Here is an 18,706-nt window from a genome sequence, read left to right on the forward strand (position 1 = left end):
TCTGTCCTTGGTCTCCTACACTATTGCAATAAATCTCAAGGAACAGCAAAGTCATCTTTTGGTTAAGTTGTTGACCACCATCTAGACTGGATGCTGATTTTAACAATTCTGTCCCCCCTGCCCCAACAGTAAGTAGATGCAGGTGATAAATCTGCTGCTGCTATTTACAGATCATTTAAACCCATGATTTGTTTCTCCCTCCAGGAGGTTGCTTGCCCTGCTATGTATTTTCAATCTTCATTTCAGATTTCCAGCCCAGCACTGTTTTGGTTTAAGATCTTATCTGATAGTGGTGCACTCCTTCATTGTTGCGCTGAAGTGTCATCGAAGATTATGTATACGGAGAGAGGTTTGAACTTAACCTTCAGAATGTGACCATTGAGCAACAGCTGAAATCAGAGTCCAAAGCTCTCAAGTGGAGATAGACTTGGGTTTTCAAGTAAAAACTTCAAAAGCAGCTATTAAAAATCAAGTAAAAACACATTATAAAGACCGTACTTTGTCAGTGTCAGGTACTAAAGAAAAAAAGACACCAAATAAATCAGTAAGTGATTGAAGAATTTTATACAGCAGTTAACAAAAGCAGTGATAAGAAATTGTGATGACAGAACTGGAAACAGAATGCATTTAAGAATGGCTACTCAATTCTTGACAGAGGGAATGCTGTGATTTGTTAATATAACCGATACCAACATTAAAATGTTTATTTCCCCTTCATAATTCAACAGCACTTATCAGCCAAGGTTGATGATAGAGATGCTAATGTGGTAAATGGGAGTTTCACTATTACAAGAAGCACATTTACTGCAAAGCTTAGAAGCAAAGCAGATTTTTGTGAATGTAATTCTCCTTTCACTACTTTAACTGAATTGAGGATCACAAAGGATAGCCTGGTCCAACCATTCAACAATAAATCTGTCATTGTGCTTAATAAATAGCTCTGTAAGGATATATATATTTTTAAGGATATAATGGTTTGTCATGTTGAGTCTCCCAACTGCACTGTAGTGTGTTAAAATACAAGTTGTCTCAGTGATTCCCACAAGCCATGTTCCTGATCTCAACTGTGGTACAATGGAAGGACACCACAGAGAACAAAAGGGAAAACCAGGCTATATTGCACAGCCTACACCCAGCTAAGCAGCAGCAAAAGGCCTCTGAGCAGGTTTACGACCAAATCCCTTCGCTAGGGAAGACAGGGTTGCACAAAGGGAAAAATGGAAAGGAAAAAAAATTGTGGTAAAATACTTGTGTAAAAAATACCCAGCTTTGGCATACAACGGTACATTCTGCAGCAGGAAGCGCCAAAATATTGAGCAACAAGCTAGTGGTTATAAAATTTCATCTTGTTCAACAGTCTCAAATCTTGGAAAATCTTTAGCCACACCATTGTACACAAGGTACAAATTGAAAATTTGAGTAAAGTCCAGTCAGTCTTGTAACATTAACGTAATCTGGTGCATGTGACAACATACCATTGCCCAAAATATGAGAACATAACTTGTTTTATAGATTACTTTAAACCCTGAGGAAAAAGAATGAATGCAGAAGGTGCTTCATGTAATGGTGATGAACAGTTAGTTATTTTTAATATATAAAGCAGAATTGAATTGAAATTATATCAATCCTTGACAAGTCACTTCAAAATACACCGTACCTTTGTATCATTGTGCGATCTTAACACATAATTTAGCTGTTCATTTAGAAAATGAAACTGGCCATTGACTAACCCAGAATTGGTGAGCAAACCTCTACCTTCTCAAACTTAACACAGCTAACAATGAAACGGTATCTCATGGTTCTTTGACACTAACATTCTGCAAACTTAAACCAAACTCAATATGTAGACAATGTTTTCAGTACCTGCAAATATATTGTTCAACAAAAAAAATGATCAGTAGACTTTTTAGTTACACAAAACTCAATTAGGGAATGAGTATAGACAGAAGGTTTCTATCAAATATTATATAATTAGAACTTTTATTTTGTTTTCTTTGCAAGGGGGGAAAAATAATTAATAGTTCACCAGCATGCTTTAGGGTCAGATTAGGAGCACCAGTACATAAAGGAGAATTTCATGGAACCAGCAGTTTACACAAATGGTAAATGTTTAGAGTTAATTAAATTCCATTTTCCCCAACCATTATCCAAGCTACAGTATGGATTTTGCACAAAACATGGTTATACTTCAGTTAAAAATACCAACACCAAATTCATGTTTGTTTTTAAATTTAAAGCTGGTGTAGTTTTGTCATTTTTAAAAATTGATTTTAAACTCAAAACCCTTTTGTCTAAATCTCATCATCTGGCCAATGAATAAGTCGATTATCTGTGGATAACTCGTCACATTAGTATTGTGCATGTGTGCATTCAAACCCTTTCAAAACCAACGGAACCCAGTTTTTCAGCCGGTTGGCATCAGTTTCCTCAAAACAGCTCCAGCAGATCTGCATGACCCCAATCAACACCAGTCAGTAAATCAATGGCACACAGTAAGCTGATTGCATCTTCCAGTCAACAACAGAAAGAGCTGTGTTTCTTTCCTCGATTTAGATTCACTGTGTCTGTTTGCATGAAACTGTCAGATCTATCATCGGCAGCAAGAACTCGACGAACAGCTTCTTCAAAGGCCACTGCAACATTGGTAGCATCTTTTGCACTCGTTTCAAAATAAGGATGGTTACCATTTTCTTTGCACCAAGCCTGAGCCTCTTCTGCTGAAACTTGCCTCTCGGTGACATCAATTTTATTACCTAGAACCACAAATGGGAAACTATCTGGCTCCTTGACATCTGCATAGTAGATGAATTCCTTTTTCCAATTGCCCAAATTCTGGAAGCTCTGGTGATCATCAACACTAAAAGTAAGGAGACAACAATCAGAGCCTCGATAGAATGGTGTCCGGAGGCTCCTAAATCTCTCTTGACCAGCAGTGTCCCATATCTGCATCGTCACATAATGTTCATCTACTTCCAAATCTTTGTTTAGAAACTCAACCCCTATTGTGTGAAATAGATGTATATCAAATTTATTGGTAACGTATCTATTCATCAGTGAACTTTTTCCCACTCCACCATCGCCCAGGAGGATCACCTTCAGTAGGGTTGATTTTCCAGCCATGGCACCCTCAATAGTTTTAAATGAAGAAATCAAACAGCCTATAACAAAACACAAAACAAAAGGTTTTCATTGCCATCTGCTTAGCTGAGTCGAAATAAAGACTACATATGCAAAGTGGTCAAATTGCATCACCACCCTGTGGTACAATGTCAGTGGGATTTAAATCGAACAACCGGGTGCGAGTACACCATTTGTCTGGGTGGTGGTGGGCTCAAAGCAGTAAAATACCTTCGGAGTACTTTGGTCATCCCATCATTTGGTTAGAGAGACAAAGAATGAAGGGAAGAGAACTTCTGACCAGAATGCAGCTTCAATGCATTAATTTACACACAAATGTGTGGGAACGTTTTAAATTGTAAACTCCTGCCTAATAGTTGGATCTTATGGACAATGTTTAATTAGGTAAAGATAGCCACACAAACTGCAAATTTATTCCAAATGGTTTTATGGTGGGAGGGGGGGGATAAAATAGTGGCTGGTCCAAAGTTTAAAACTTAAATTGTAAACAAGCTCTATTAACTTCAACAAAAAGTCCTGCAGGTTATCAGTGTGACAATTAAGTGTACAGAATGTTTATGTGCCTGTAAAGAATGGGCAGAGCATAACCAACTGCTCAAACATGGAAACAGTTGGAATTTACTAGAATTTCAGTGCCTGAGGATACTCAAAAATTTAACATCTAAACTATTTTTTCTTAATAAAACAGCACAACAGCACTCAAACATTTGAATAGGAAAATTAATCTTTCTTGATATAAATACATCCGGTTCAGCCAATTTGTTTGTGTGAATATATGTTACAAAATTCAGTGAGTATGCATAGTCTGATTGAAAATCTATACAGCTGAATTATAATAGTTTTCAGTTTACAAACAGCAGCACAATACAATTTTCTAAAGCACCATATTTTGAACCACTGATATTGAAAGCCTGGTTTAATCTCAATCTTGTAAAATTTCCTTCATCATGTGATAAAGGCAGATATCTATATACTGACAAGATACAGTTATATATAAATGAAACTTAAACTTCAGAAATATATTCAAGGGCAAGATATGCTAAGTTCATTGATAACCTGCTTGCAGTTTCACCGTGATCTGAACCCTTCAGGTTTGTACTGTAATCTCAAAACAAGTTCTAACAGGTTATTCTCCCTAAATACCAGACCTCAGTAAATAAATCTTGCTTTGTCACTTGACTCTATCCCAGAGTGCTTTCATTCCAACCATGTGAAATCACCAATTCCAGTGGCTTAATTTAAAATATACATATATGCATAAGTTTCACCTTCATCTCGCCTGTGCATGCTTACATTAGTAGGATCTTCATGGTAAACTCTTGCAAATTGACTTGTAGTTGCAACAACACTTATAGTTTTAGGCTAAGGGGTGGCAGATTTAAAACAGCAATGAGGAGGAATTACTTTACTCAAAGGGTCACAAATCTGTGGAATTCTCTACTCCAGAGTGCAGTGGACGCTGGAATACCAAATAAATTTGAGGATGGATAGGTTTTTTTAATTAGCAGGATAAAGGATATAGGGAGCAAGCAGGAAGGTGGATGAGGCAGAGAGGAGATCATCATAGAAGAAATCATAGAAACCCTACAGTGCAGAAGGAGGCCATTCGGCCCATCAAGTCTGCACCGACCACAATCCCACCCAGGCCCTACCCCCACATATTTTACCCGCTAATCCCTCTAACCTACACATCCCAGGACACTAAGGGGCAATTTTTTTAACCTGGCCAATCAACCTAACCCGCACATCTTTGGACTGTGGGAGGAAACCGGAGCACCCGGAGGAAACCCACGCAGACACGAGGAGAATGTGCAAACTCCACACAGACAGTGACCCGAGCCAGGAATCGAACCCAGGACCCTGGAGCTGTGAAGCAGCAGTGCTAACCATTGTGCTACCGTGCCGCCGAAAACAGCCATGATCGTACTGAATGGCAAAGCAGGCTCAAGGGACTGAATTGCCTATTCCTGCTTCTAGTTCTGTTATCCACTGAAATCAAATGTACCACATCTTTAAAGATAAAATGCATAACAAATTATGCATTTAAATTAGCAAATAATCCCAATTTTCAAAAACTGATCAAAGAACGTTTACTCAATGAGGTCATCTGGACAGGTATAAAATTCCACTCTTGCTCTACAAATTCCCAAACACAAACTTTACAGACAAACCAAGATTGCACTTTATAGTTAAACTATTCGCCACATCTTAGTCTTAAAAATGCACAAATGTGAACATTCTCAGCTTTTATATTTTATCAAATTAACACTTACATTATATATTCAAGTCAGAAAGCATGCAGAAACTGAAGTCATTCCTTACCTTTTCAGATTAATGCATCATTAGATTCCTGTGTTAAAGAAAATGAAAGGTGAAAAGAGATTGTATGAATTATATCACATTAATCATTTCTAAGATCTCACCACTGCTTACTGAACATTTATAAAACCCTATAACTGTTGTCTGTAATTAATTACAGCAGTAATTGAAAATAGAATCTACAGTTGTTTTTAGCATAGTCAAACTGAAGTTCAAGTTGTTCAGGCAGCAGCCCAAATAATTTATACCAAGATTAACATTGCTAGCATGCCCCCTTCTTCACCCACAAAAAAGGTCACATCAGTAAATGCTTAGTACTAAGTAAGGTTTAGTCAGTAGCTCTCTTGCCAATTCTCACTGATTAGTCTGTGGCAGTGTAATATTGGTAGACAGTTAATGTAGACTAGCTGCTGGAACCACAAAAATGTTTGTGCTCAGTCCGATTCCAAACCCAGTCTTTTCTTCGTCTCACTTTAGAACCGGTCTGCCCAATTCTACAAGCACTCATGACTATTAATCTAGTATATTTTAAAACAAAACCGTGAATATTCATGCACACAGACATATCAACTTACCACAAGTCAAACAACTTCAAGAAACTGGGGGACAAAAAAAAAGGAACTAGACGCAAAACATTTCACAAAAATGACTTGTGCGTCTGAAAAGCATATTAACACTGATCATTTTGAAAGGCCAAGTATCCCTTTTAGTTGCACAGCAGTGGATCAACATCATAATTGGTTCTGTGTTCTTGGGAAAGGTGATCAATGTTTGGTTTGTCAAGAACACAAAACACTGGTGACATGAATAGCTCCTTTTAGTTGCTCAACTTTATTTCAGTATTCAACAGCTTATAGGTCCATCTCAGTTCTGGAAGTGACACTTAGACAACTTAGTGAGTAGGAATACCATCTCTTCACATACAATGATATGACAAAAGATGGTTTACTTCAAACGTATTGCAAACAAAGCAAGAACTGAGCTGACATTGTAACCTCCTCATGCATTAAATTTTGGCTGAGTGCATTTAGGCACTCAATCTTTTAAAATTATATGGCACAGAAGGCGGCCATTCAGTTCATCATGTCAATGCTGGCGTGCATGAATAAAATATATAATGTGTATTTCAACCCAACTTAATGTGCCAGTCAAGCATCATGGTGCTTGCAGCTTTCCAGAGTAGGTTAAAAAACTGTGCATTGGGCAACCAACGTGTTCGGCGCATTTACAATATAATGGCCTATCCTCTAGCATGTTTTATTCATGCACGCCAGTATTGACATGATGAACTGAATGGCCTTCTTCTGTGCCATATAATTCTTGGTGCAAATTTCATTTATTGGAAACTCAATCTTATGGAAACTGCCATTTTATTGTTGCTTTTGTTAGCGCATCTTCACAGTTTTTTTTACCCTTTAGGGAATTGTGGGGAAAGTGGTGGGAAGATTTCAGCCAGTTGAACCACGTTAAATGCTCTTTCCATGGCCAATAAGTCCTGGCATTGGATTCAAACCCAGAGCTTCTGGTCCAGCAGTAGGGATGCTCCCACTGTGTCACAAGGCCTCCTCTGCCATTTTATAGTGAAGTTAAAAGAATTGGATGCAAGCCTGAACTGTAACCAACACTTGTAATAGTTAACTATTCAGCAGATTAGCATGCAAATATTCATTTCTGTATATTATACAATCCAATGTCAGTTATTGAGATGAGAAGTGGGTTTGAGTCATAATGCTAAGAATAATTCTGAGATTGGGATAATGCCAGTAAAGCATTACTCATTGGTCGGCACAAAATGCAAAATAATTATTTTGAAAGCAAATAAAGGATTTAATGATATAGCAATATTGAAAAATTATTGTCCATCAGTTCCCACTTTAAATGCAAAGAATTTCACAATCAAAGATTGTAGCTCCATACTCAAATTTCAAGAACATTTTATGCATCTGTAATAAAAGCATTGCAATTAAAGGTGTATGCAATGCACTGCTTAATTATTTCTACTAGAACCTGGGTGTAACTTTTCAGCATGAAATGACAGTGTGTAGACTGAGTTTTCTGTAATTTCTGTGACAGTTACTCACAAACAGACGAAGAAACTGACCTTAATTCTATGGTGGCATTGAGGGTAAAACTGTTAGCATTTCTTGCAATTATTCCTTTGAAACTAACAAAGACTGTACATACACAGTTAAACACAGATGTACAGGGGCTGATGTCACAGATTCTACCCTTGCCCATTGACTACACTGTAGAAGTCCAGACTGCAATCATGTAGGATTCACTGATGAAAGTTACACTATTAGTCTTGCTGCAAAAATCCTTGAAAAAGTTGCACCATGTTGAATATGGTGCAAGTGAACTTTCAATGTTGTTCTAAATTCATAATTGCTGCTGAACAGCCTCATTGTCCCTGAAAAACTAAATTTTTGGAACATCAATTTTTTTCCACAATGATAAAAATGATTCACATTTTTAAAATTAGTTTTAAAAGATTATATTTCAGCTTTTACTTGAATCACATGCATTGTCCCAAACCTGGCTGATGTTAACCACGAGGGTGACCCAACTTGGAAACACTAGCTTGTGATGGTGTATTGTTTTGTCTACATAAATGGCATAAGGCACCATGTGCGATACTCAATGAGAACAGTAATCAGCCCATTCGTAGTATAATTATTAAAGACTATTTATGACAATAACAAAAAGTGACATATACAGAAACAGGGCTATAAGGATCTAAAAGAGTTATATACAAGACACTACCAAACCCACCACCACAGTTTAAGTAGGAATTACCTCTTGATTCAAAAGTACATTTGCAAGATCTGAACTCTTTCAGGACTTCCCTCTTCCCAAACAGCATCCGATCCAATAGATCTATAAGTAAAGACCAGCTTATAGTTACCACACTGTATATCTCTTCTTGGTTCAAATATATGGATTTTAACTGCCTCCACAAAAGGTATTCTATATTCCTGCTTCTGGTCTGCTAACTAGAACCAGCTTACAGGCTGCTAGCTGGACACTATGCTTCAGGTTGCTGGATGGATACTGACCCCTGCCAATTATATCATTGTTTCCACATGAAGGTTCTGTCTTTGTATTTAGCCGAGTGTCCTCCCCAACTTCTGTAGTTCTGAAAGATTTACACATGCATGCTCTTTCCCTTGATGGTTTCAAATCATCTAACCAAGGGGTTTCCTATTAGCAGGATGATGTATTCTTTTGGTCTGTCTACTACTGTTAATCCTGTTACGAGGACTCCCAAACCTTTCAAAATGCTGGTGGCTTCTAACCTGCTGGCATATTCATGACAACATACATCCAAAATATTCATAACTTTCAAGTTTGAATTAAAAATGAAACATTTGGTGCATTTCAGTTTCTGGGTTGTTGTCTGTGAGAATACTTCAATGTGATTGGCTATTCTGCTTGCTGACATCATGCTGCTAAGCACCTGAAGATCCCCTTGACTTGGTTTCAGTTTCAAACCACCATTGGAAAAATGCTACAATGATCACCAATCCTTCTGAGAAGCTTTCTTTGAGATCAATGGTGAACTTTGTCACTTTGCCACAACTGTAGAATCTGGGTCATTGAAAATTGACCTTTCTACTGGATAAGGATATTTCATTCATTAAAAATTATGTTAGAATCTTTTTATTAAATGAATTATAGGGTGCTAGTTCCCTCAATTCAATATAAAAAAAAGCATGAACTGGCAATGAGAGAATTTAAGCATTTAACAAATAATTTAATAAACACAGACAACTCAGTTTACACGCTGCTCATCTTGCATTTTACTTAGCCGATGTTTGACATCATCTCAGAACATTCCTACTCAACCATTGTGGATGGGGAAATTTTTTTGACCATCTTAACTTATCCATCCTGAAGCTTCCTAAAGCCTGAAAAGCATCTAATTATTCTAGGGCTTATCCTGCCATTAGGGAAGGTGGAGGAGATTTGATAGAGATGTTAAAAATCATGAGGGGGTGGGCAGAGTTGATAGGGATAAACTGTCCCCATTCATAAAAGGATCAAAAATGAGGACACAAAGTTAAAGTAATTTGCAAAAGAAGCAAACGTGATGCAAAACAAAATCCTCACACAACAAGTGGTTTGAGTCTAGAATGCACTACCTAAAAGTGTGGAGGCATTCAAGAGGGTATTAGATGATTATTTGAATACAACAATGTTCAGGGGTACAGTTAAATTTGAATGGCACTAAGTCATGATGCTTATTTGGGAGCTGGTGCAGACATGGTCTCCTTTTGCACCATAACAATTCAGTGATTCAGTTTCCATCATAATACGCCTCTGTTCCTCAGATCTCCTCTTTATTCTCTTCAGCACTCTGGGATAAATACTATCTATCCCCGATTTATTTTGAGCCCTTTTAGCTTCGGTCAGACTACATACTGTTCAAATTGAAGTTATTGATTTTACTTTGGTTACCTCAGGGGAGAGCCTATTTATTTCTTTCTTTCTCTCAACAATAGTTTAAGAAATCGTCCAGAATATTTTATGTTTATCCTCAATTTCAATATTATTTTCACCTTCTGTTTTTCACTGCTTCTTATAGAATCCCTACAGTGCAGGAGGCCATTTGGCCCATCAAGTCTGCACCAACCACAATCCCAGCCAGGCCCTATACCCATAACCCCACTTATTTACCCTGCTAGTCCCCCTGAAACTAAGGGACAACTTAGCACAGACAATCAACCTAACCCACATCTTTGGACTGTAGGAGGAAGCCGGAGCACCCAGAGGAAACCCATGCAGACGCAGGAAGAACGTGCAACCTCCACACAGTCACCCGCAGCCGGAATAGAGGCATACAGAGACACAAAATCAAGTTACAGTGAGTGGAGGGAGCTTAATGCTCACATTGTCTGTATCTTTAAGACCTGATTAGCTATAAAGATTCGCATTCTAATCGGTATTCTGTAACTTGATTTTGTGTCTCTGTGCCCTGTTTGAGAGCAGATATCCATCTGACGAAGGAGCAACGCTCCGAAAGCTAGTGGCGTTTGCTACCAAATAAACCTGTTGGACTTTAACCTGGTGTTGTTAAAACTCTTACTGTGAATATAATGTTGCACAGTACAAGTACAAATATACCTTACAAATTTTATGACTGCAAACACCTTGTGTCTACAAAATCTTCTATCCGTTTATCAAGTTTCTGCCAACCTTTTTTCATTCAAAATTCCCATTACCATGTTTCTCATGACAAACACTTTGCAAAGGTGCTATGCTGAACAGTCAGTATAAACTCTGAATCCTAATAACCTTTTGCAGAATTTCCCTTCTCGCCAGCAATGTTCCCATCCTAACCTGCTGCCAAAGCAGAGCTCAGATAAAATTACCAAGGGAACCAGGATGATTATAATTTTGAGTCAGATTAAAGGCGAGTTGTATTAGTCAAGTCTTTGTCTCCACAATGGAACTAAAGGAACAAGTATCAGTTCAAAATCCAACTTGATATCTCTCTGGAGTTTTTAAAAATCTTTCATGGAATGTGGGCGTCATCAGGATTTACAATGATTTCATGGTCATCATTAGACTTGTAATTTCAGATTTTTATTGAATTCTGTTTTTCACTGCTTCTTATAGAATCTGAGGGCGGCACGGTGGCACAGTGGCTAGCACTGCTGCTTCACAGCTCCAGGGACCTGGGTTCGATTCCCGGCTTGGGTCACTGTCTGTGCGGAGTTTGCACATTCTCCTTGTGTCTGCGTGGGTTTCCTCCGGGTGCTCCGGTTTCCTTCCACAGTCCAAAGATGTGCGGGTTAGGTTGATTGGCCATGCTAAAATTGCCCTTAGTGTCCTGGGATGCGTAGGTTAGAGGGATTAGTGGGTAAATATGTAGGGATATGGGGGTAGGGCCTGGGTGGGATTGTGGTCGGTGCAGACTCGATGGGCCGAATGGCCTCTTTCTGTGCTGTAGGGTTTCTAAGTGCTTTCTTCTAAGTGCCAAATTTCACCACATGCCATGGTGGGATTCAAATCCAGGTCCCCCGAGCATTGTCCAGTGACAATACCACTATGCCATCACCTCCCCCTTCTATTTCAAAACTTGCATTGATATAGCATATTTAATAAATGCCCCAAAGCAATTTACAAAGTAGTTGAATGAACATAATTACAAGCCACAGAAAAAAAGGAGAATACTTGGGGAAAGAGAAGGCTTTTCAGGTTTCCAAAGATAGAAAGAAAATTCAGAGGGGAAATTGTAGAGAGCATGGCCAAAGAGCAGTCACAATCTGGGTGGAGGAAGGGTTACGCAGGATGTAGGAATTGAAAGACTCCTGAAGGATTCAGAAGAAAAGTATATTTCAACAGTTTGCTAAGTTAGTCATGGAGACATTTGAAGATGAGCACAAGGATTTTAAAATTAAAATGTGAGGGGGACAGAAAACCAGGAATGGGAGTGAACAAGGAATCTGAAGATGTGGTTTAAAACTCAAGGTCAAATGGGACTCCATGCTCTTCAGCCTGAGTGACGGACCAGGGAGGAAGTTGGAATCACTTGTGTACAGGCGGTAGTTGATCCCACACTTGTGGATATTGCTGCCTGGCAGAATGCATATAAGGAAGAGTTGACAGACTGTTCACTGAATACATTTTTTCAATTTCACACCAAGGCAATCGAGTTCTGCTTGAACTCTGAGGGCTGTTGCGCTAACTGTGCTAAGTTCTCAGCAATTGCTCCATTTCTGGACTATGTTACAAGCTACCAAAAGATTCACCCAAGAAACCTTAATGCACAATCAACCCTTAATGATACAGTTATACTTCTGACCAGCTCAAAGATTCTTGTCACAGTGAGATTTAGTGCAGACAATCTCTGGTGTGAAACCCGAATTCTGTAACCACACATGTACGTGCTGTTCTGGACCCAAGTCCATTACTTCTATGTTATTCTCCTCCTCTTTGCCCCTCAGGCTCTTAACAGCCTATATGGTCATAACCTCATTGCAATTCCTGGAAGCTTGCCGTCATGTATTCTACAGCAGTAATTTCACATTAAAAGTACTCCATTAGTTGTAAAGCACAGATGTCTGAGCACGAAAGGTGTTACATAAGAGCTTTTTCTTTCTCTGCAATCTTCCCACCATCCAGCCTTGCCATTTCTTCTCCCTCCCAGATACTTATTCCTCACCTGCTCCATCGCTAATTCTCTGCTTTCAAAATCTCCCATAGCTGTTTGAGGTTTGAATCCAGATTATAAATCTACTATCCTCTACGCCCAATGTAGCTTTTCATGAAGGTGTCATTCATTGCTATCCGATTGGCACCAACCCAAACTATCAATGTTTCTCTGTAGCTAAAATTTTTGCCCAGTAGTTGTAAAAAGAAAACCCCCAGTAACTTTCATCCCAACCAACCTACCTTATTCATTGGATAAAAGTGACGACCCTATTCACGATTGCTGCCTCAGATCTCCCATTAAAATAATTCATTTTGATCAAGAATCTTAACTTTACTGTGGGTTATTGTATGGACTTTGACTTTAACTGAGACTCAGCTCGTAGGTGGCAACACCCACCCACATTGCTAATCTTGGAGGTGGGTGGGTTAAAATCAGTCCCACTAACCGTTCCTCTGGTGTCTTCTCCTTTGAGAACTTCACTCCTCCTTCAAAATACTTGTTCATTAACCCACCTCACAACCCCCTCAGCCCTCTTACACACCTCACCCCAACTCCCCATCTTGCCCACCAATCCAAGCCTCATCCCAAAATGTGCAACCTTGGACTGCATTCCATAGTGCATTTTAGCTCACTTGCTCTCTCCTCTGATCTCTCTGCTCTCTATTCCCTTGTGTTTTAATCCTATGGTAATATTACCTTTTCCTCAGTCACTTATAATTGAACTTAGTCACATCTGTCTAGCCTTTGGCCTTCCATTCACCATAATACTTCTGCAGCCATTGATCTGCACAACCACTTATTTGCAGAGATCTGGTACCCGTGCGTCAAAACCTTTATTCTCTTGCATTTCTGTTTAGCCTCTGATATAACATCCATTTCACTTACAAGAAAGGAGCACAAACTTGAGCATACCTGGCATCCACATTTCCAGTAAAGATATTCAGCTCTACCGCCCCCACCATTTCGCAATCTCAACTCATATTGACAAGACTTTGTTCAACTTCCAATTATGAATGACCTGAGTTTTAGTCCAGTTAAACATTAAGAGAAAACAATTGTCATAGATCTATACTACAACACTGTGCATTCATCTTATTCCACTGCCCTTCCTGACTAACCCAGTTCACTACATTGGCATCTAACTTGATCAAGCAGAGCCTCTAGCCCAATTACATCCCCAGACTTAAAACTTTCCCCTAAATCCTCTGATTTTGTGCATGTCACCACCTCTTTAGGCCATGTAGACTCAAGTTTGATAACCCCCCCACCCCTCACCAACCATTGTGCACAATTTTTACTGGCCACAATTACATCCTCTTTTGGCTCACCATCCATTTTGCCCAGTTATACCTGCTGTGTGTCATAGGACATTCTTCTACGTTAAAGCCACTTTGCAAAATCCAAACTTTTGTCTCTTATCTCCCTGGTGTCCAAAGCAACGGATTGGATATTTGAACTCAACTTGGAGACATGAAGCAATTTGAATGCACAACTGCTTTACACACGATGTTCTACAATACTCTGATCCATGACAATCTAAGCATTCTGAATACCAAACCACGTTCGAGATAATATGGTGCTAGAAACCTTACAATTAATTTACCCTTCACACAAAGTCAAATGATGCATTTGATACTTGGAAAAAGTCACAGAATTCTCAAAAGCAGCCTTTGGCAGCCAGATGCAGCTTGTAGGTACTGTAATTAGTTTCAGCAAGGTATAAACATGATTCACCAAAAAAGACTAGACAACACTATTCATAACTAAATCAAGTCTATATTTTTGCTTTTTCGTATTTCAGTTTAAAGTTTGGCAAGAAACACAAACAACATCACCCCCCACCCCCCCCCCCCCCCTTCTCTACTGACATTGCCCGAACCTGCTGAATGTTATCCAGCCTCATCTGTCTCTTGGCAGATTTTCAGCTCGCGTGGGTGTCCACTTCAATGATATCGCAGTCTCAAGATGGGGGCGGGAGAGGAGATCAAAAGGTTAAATCACAGCAAACCGGCACGAAGTGACTAACTTGGGGGTTGCCTTGTAACCGCACTGGCAACTGCCCGAACAGCAATAGGACACCAGCTGGCAGGAGTCCCAGTGCTTTAACCGGGGAGGGGGGGGCTTTCCATCAAGGTGTTCCAGCGAAACACGCCAGGTGGACCAGTCGCCTCAGCACCATCACTGAGTGGGGGGAGGGGGTGCACTGCTGACTGGCCCAGCTTGTAACCAGCTGCCGGGCCCCAGCTCCCTGACTGGATGTTGTTGTGCTGCCGGTGTTAATAATAAACATGCAAAGAGAGACGCCCGAGGATCTGCTCTCCCTCCCCGGGGCAATGGGGCTTGGCTCGCCCTCTCCGCCCAGTCACTTACCGCTCACGGTGCTTTCCCCCCACCGTCTCGCCTTCTCTCCCACACATCCGGGCCCTCCACACACCGGAAACCGCGTCACCTCATGTGCCGGCTGTGCACATGACCCTCCCTGTCAGCTGACACTCACTCGTCCCAGGAGTCATATGACAAGCAAACAGCTCTGTTACACACACACACACACCCATAGGCCTCCAGTCTGTGGCCAGCTGCTGCCAAGTGTGTCCAAGACAGGCAAAATGCGTCAGTAGGTTGATAGGAATACAAGAAGCAAGGAAGTCAACTTTTTATAAAACTCCAGCACCCACAATATTTTGCTTTTCATAGAAGTCATGGAATCCCGACAGTGCAGAAGGAGGCCATTCGGTCCATCAAGTCTGCACTGACAACAATCCCACCCAGGACCTCTCCCCGTAACCCCACGTATTTACCCTGCTAATCTTTCTGACACTAAAGGGCAATTTAGCACAGCCAATCAACCAAACCCGCACAACTTTGAAGTGTGGGAGGAAAGCGGAGCACCAGAGGAAACCCACGCAGACATGAAGAGAACGTGCAAACTCCACACACAGGCAGTCATGTAAGCTCAGAGTTGAAGCCGGGTCCACTAACCACTGTGCCACCCTAAAACACTGGTTTGGTCTCAACTGGGGTATTTATGAAATGAAAACAGAAAATGCTGAACATACTCAGGCAGTCTGGGAGGGAAACAATGTTTTGCATCCATATGGCTTCTACAAACCCTATAGCTGGGCTCTGACAAAGGATCACCCATACTCGAAACGGTGGCTCTATTGTCTCCACAGATGCTGTCAGATCTGCTGAATTTCTCCAGCATTTTCTGTTTTTGTTTCAGATTCCAGCATCCACAGTATTTTGCCTTTTAATTATAAATGGGTCATATGGACTCGAAATATTAACTGTTTCTCCACAGATACTGCCAGATCTTGCTGAGTTTATCTAGCATCTTCTGTTTTTAGATTTTTCAGATTTCCAGCATCTGTAATAGTTTGCTTTTATTGAAGCAATTATGTCCTGGGCACTACCTTCGAGAAAGGATGAGACACATGGAGAGAAGGTGCAGAAAAGATTTATGAGAATGGTTCCAGGAATGAGGGACTTTCATTTAAGTTCCGATTAATTCAGGATTGGCAAAGTTGGGGCTGCTCTCCTTAGAGAAGAGAAGATTGGGAGGAAATTTAATAGGGGTGTTCAACATTATGAGGCATCTTGACAGAGCAGAGAAAGAGAAACTGTTTCCATTGGTAGAAAGGTCAGATTTAAAGCGATTGTTAAAAAAAGCAATGGCAACATGAGAAAAAACATTTTTGCACCGCCAGTGGTTGGGATATGGAATACTGACAGAGGCAGATTGAATCATAGTTTTCAAAAGGGAATCGGATGGTTATTTGAAAATTTTTTAAAATTGCAGGGCTTTGGGAAAAGGTTAAAAAAAGTGGGACTAGCTGAGTAGCTCTTATGCTGAAATGGACACAACAGATTGAATGGCCTCTTGCACTTTTGCTGTAACAATTCTATAGATTAACTTCAATGTAGTACAGACATTCACTGTCTGGGCTCACATGAAGAGATATTTCTTCATTCAGGGTTGTAAATGTTTGAAATTCTCTATCCCGGCTGTGAATGCTCAGTCGTTGAGTATACGTCCAAAGATGTGCAGGTTAGGTGGATTGGCCATGCTAAATTGCCCCTTAGTTTCCCAGATGCATTGGTTAGAGGGATTAGTGGGTAAGTATGTGGGGTTACAAGGATAGGGCAGTGGGTGAGCCTGGGCAAGATGCTCTGTCAAAGAGTTGGTGCAGACTTGATGGGCCAAATAGCCACCTTCTGCACTGTCAGGATTCTTTGATACTCTGATATTCATGGCTGAAATCAATAGATTTTTGGGAACTAAAGGGAATCAAGAGAAAAGAGGTTAGAACAGGAAAGTGGAGTTGAAATAGAATATTAGAATGGTGGAGCAGGATCAAGGGGCTGTATGACCTACTGCTCATATTTTGTTATTAATAATGGCCCTGATTTTTTAAAATTCATTTATCCCAACATGAGCATTGCTATGCCAGCATTTATCAATCATCTCCTAACTGTCCTCTGTTTCAGAGGGTCACATATAGGCTAGGCAAGAACAGTAAATTTTAGTGAACCAGACAATCAACAACTTTTAATTCCAGATTTTTATTGAATTTAAATTTCACCATCTGCCTTGGAGGGATTTGAATCTGGTTCCCCAGATCTCACCCTGGCTCTCTGGTTCAGTAACAATACCACAATGCCACTGCTCACCCTTAAAAACTGTGCCCAGCACAGTGCCTCCAGGAGAGAAGGAAAAAAGATTTCAATAGATCAGGAAAATAAAACTTAATCAAATGGATGCTGGAGGATTAACAACAATTAAAATCTACATAATATATTTCTCATCCATTACAATATAATTATGAGACACAGCAAATATTGTGTGGATAAATCTAACCAACTTGGAGACATTGCATTAAACACCGAAGAATTGGATTAGATCTGCTTCAAGATAAAAATGTGTTGAAGCTAATTTTTCAATCCCATACTCCCAGTGCAATCCGTACTCATAAGGAGCAGATTTCCAGAATCAGGGCATAAGAAAATTAAAATGACTAGAAATTCCTCACTAAATAAGTAAAACTGACAAAGTAAAACAATTTATCTCCAGATGAACATAATCATTTCATAAATAATTTTCCCTTAGTCAAAAAGCATGACACGATAGAATTTGAATTTATTAAACAATAATCTATTTGTATTGACAGACAAGACAGTTGATAATACAGATGGATACATCCTCTTGAATTTTAAAAGCCTGGAACCTAATTAAAACAAACAATAACAAAAAACGACTGGGGCGAGAAATGCAATCAAACACTGCTGCATTTGTTCCAAAAAACGTAAGACGAACAGGCTGGGAATAACTATGTGATTTCTTTCTCCAGAGATGCTACCTGATCTGCTGAGGCTAGTAGTATTTCCAGCATTTTCAGTTTTTATTTAATAACAAATTAACTATACAAAATAGTACATTGCAAATGTCATAGGCACTGATAAACACTGGTACTATTATTTTTTTAAATATTAGTGCTTTTACTCTTAGTAACATGCAGAAAAGTTGCTTTCTTGATTTGAAGCAGCCATTATAAATTCATGTGAAATGCATTTCCAACGAGCCACCAGATAACTAAAACAAAGTGTACAGCATTCATTGGATGATGATAAACTGAAGGTCGATAAGTCCCCTGGGCCTGATGAAATATATCCTAGGATTCTTTGGGAGGCAAGGGATGAGATTGCAGAGCCTTTGGCTTTGATCTTTGGGTCCTCACTGTCCACGGGGATGGTGCCAGAGGACTGGAGAATGGCGAATGTTGTTCCTCTGTTTAAGAAAGGGAATAGAAATGACCCTGGTAATTATAGACCGGTTAGTCTTACTTCGGTCGTTGGTAAATTGATGGAAAACCTTAGGGATGGGATTTACGACCATTTAGAAAGATGCGGATTAATCCGAGATAGTCAGCAAGGATTCGTGAAGGGCAAGTCGTGCCTCACAAATTTGATTGAATTTTGTGAGGCGGTAACTAAGTGTGTTGATGAAGGTAGGGCAGTTGATGTCATATACATGGATTTTAGTAAGGCGTTTGATAAGGTCCCCCATGGTCGGCTTATGATGAAAGTGAGAGG

The 18,706-nt window shown here is 39.8% G+C and overlaps 1 protein-coding gene across 3 annotated transcripts; it reads right to left on the reverse strand.

The window, feature by feature from the left end:
• Positions 1-545: 545 nt before the first annotated feature.
• On the reverse strand, positions 546-15,071 carry rab9a (RAB9A, member RAS oncogene family). 3 transcript variants are annotated; one of them, XM_078232418.1, is made up of 4 exons: positions 14,987-15,064; positions 8,254-8,334; positions 5,461-5,488; positions 546-3,158 (listed from the first exon to the last, which is right to left on the reverse strand). In XM_078232418.1, the coding sequence occupies exon 4, from the start codon at positions 3,118-3,120 to the stop codon at positions 2,515-2,517; it is 606 nt and encodes a 201-aa protein (XP_078088544.1). In that variant the 5' UTR covers positions 3,121-3,158; positions 5,461-5,488; positions 8,254-8,334; positions 14,987-15,064; the 3' UTR covers positions 546-2,514. The 3 variants fall into 3 exon arrangements, with proteins under 3 accessions (XP_078088544.1, XP_078088545.1, XP_078088546.1); XM_078232419.1 differs by lacking the exon at positions 8,254-8,334 and having other exon boundaries at positions 14,987-15,071; XM_078232420.1 differs by lacking the exons at positions 8,254-8,334; positions 14,987-15,064 and adding an exon at positions 14,496-14,631.
• Positions 15,072-18,706: the final 3,635 nt, after the last annotated feature.

Source organism: Mustelus asterias, chromosome 17 (genome assembly GCF_964213995.1).
Source record: "Mustelus asterias chromosome 17, sMusAst1.hap1.1, whole genome shotgun sequence".
In the NCBI taxonomy this organism is placed as follows: Eukaryota; Metazoa; Chordata; class Chondrichthyes; order Carcharhiniformes; family Triakidae; genus Mustelus; species Mustelus asterias.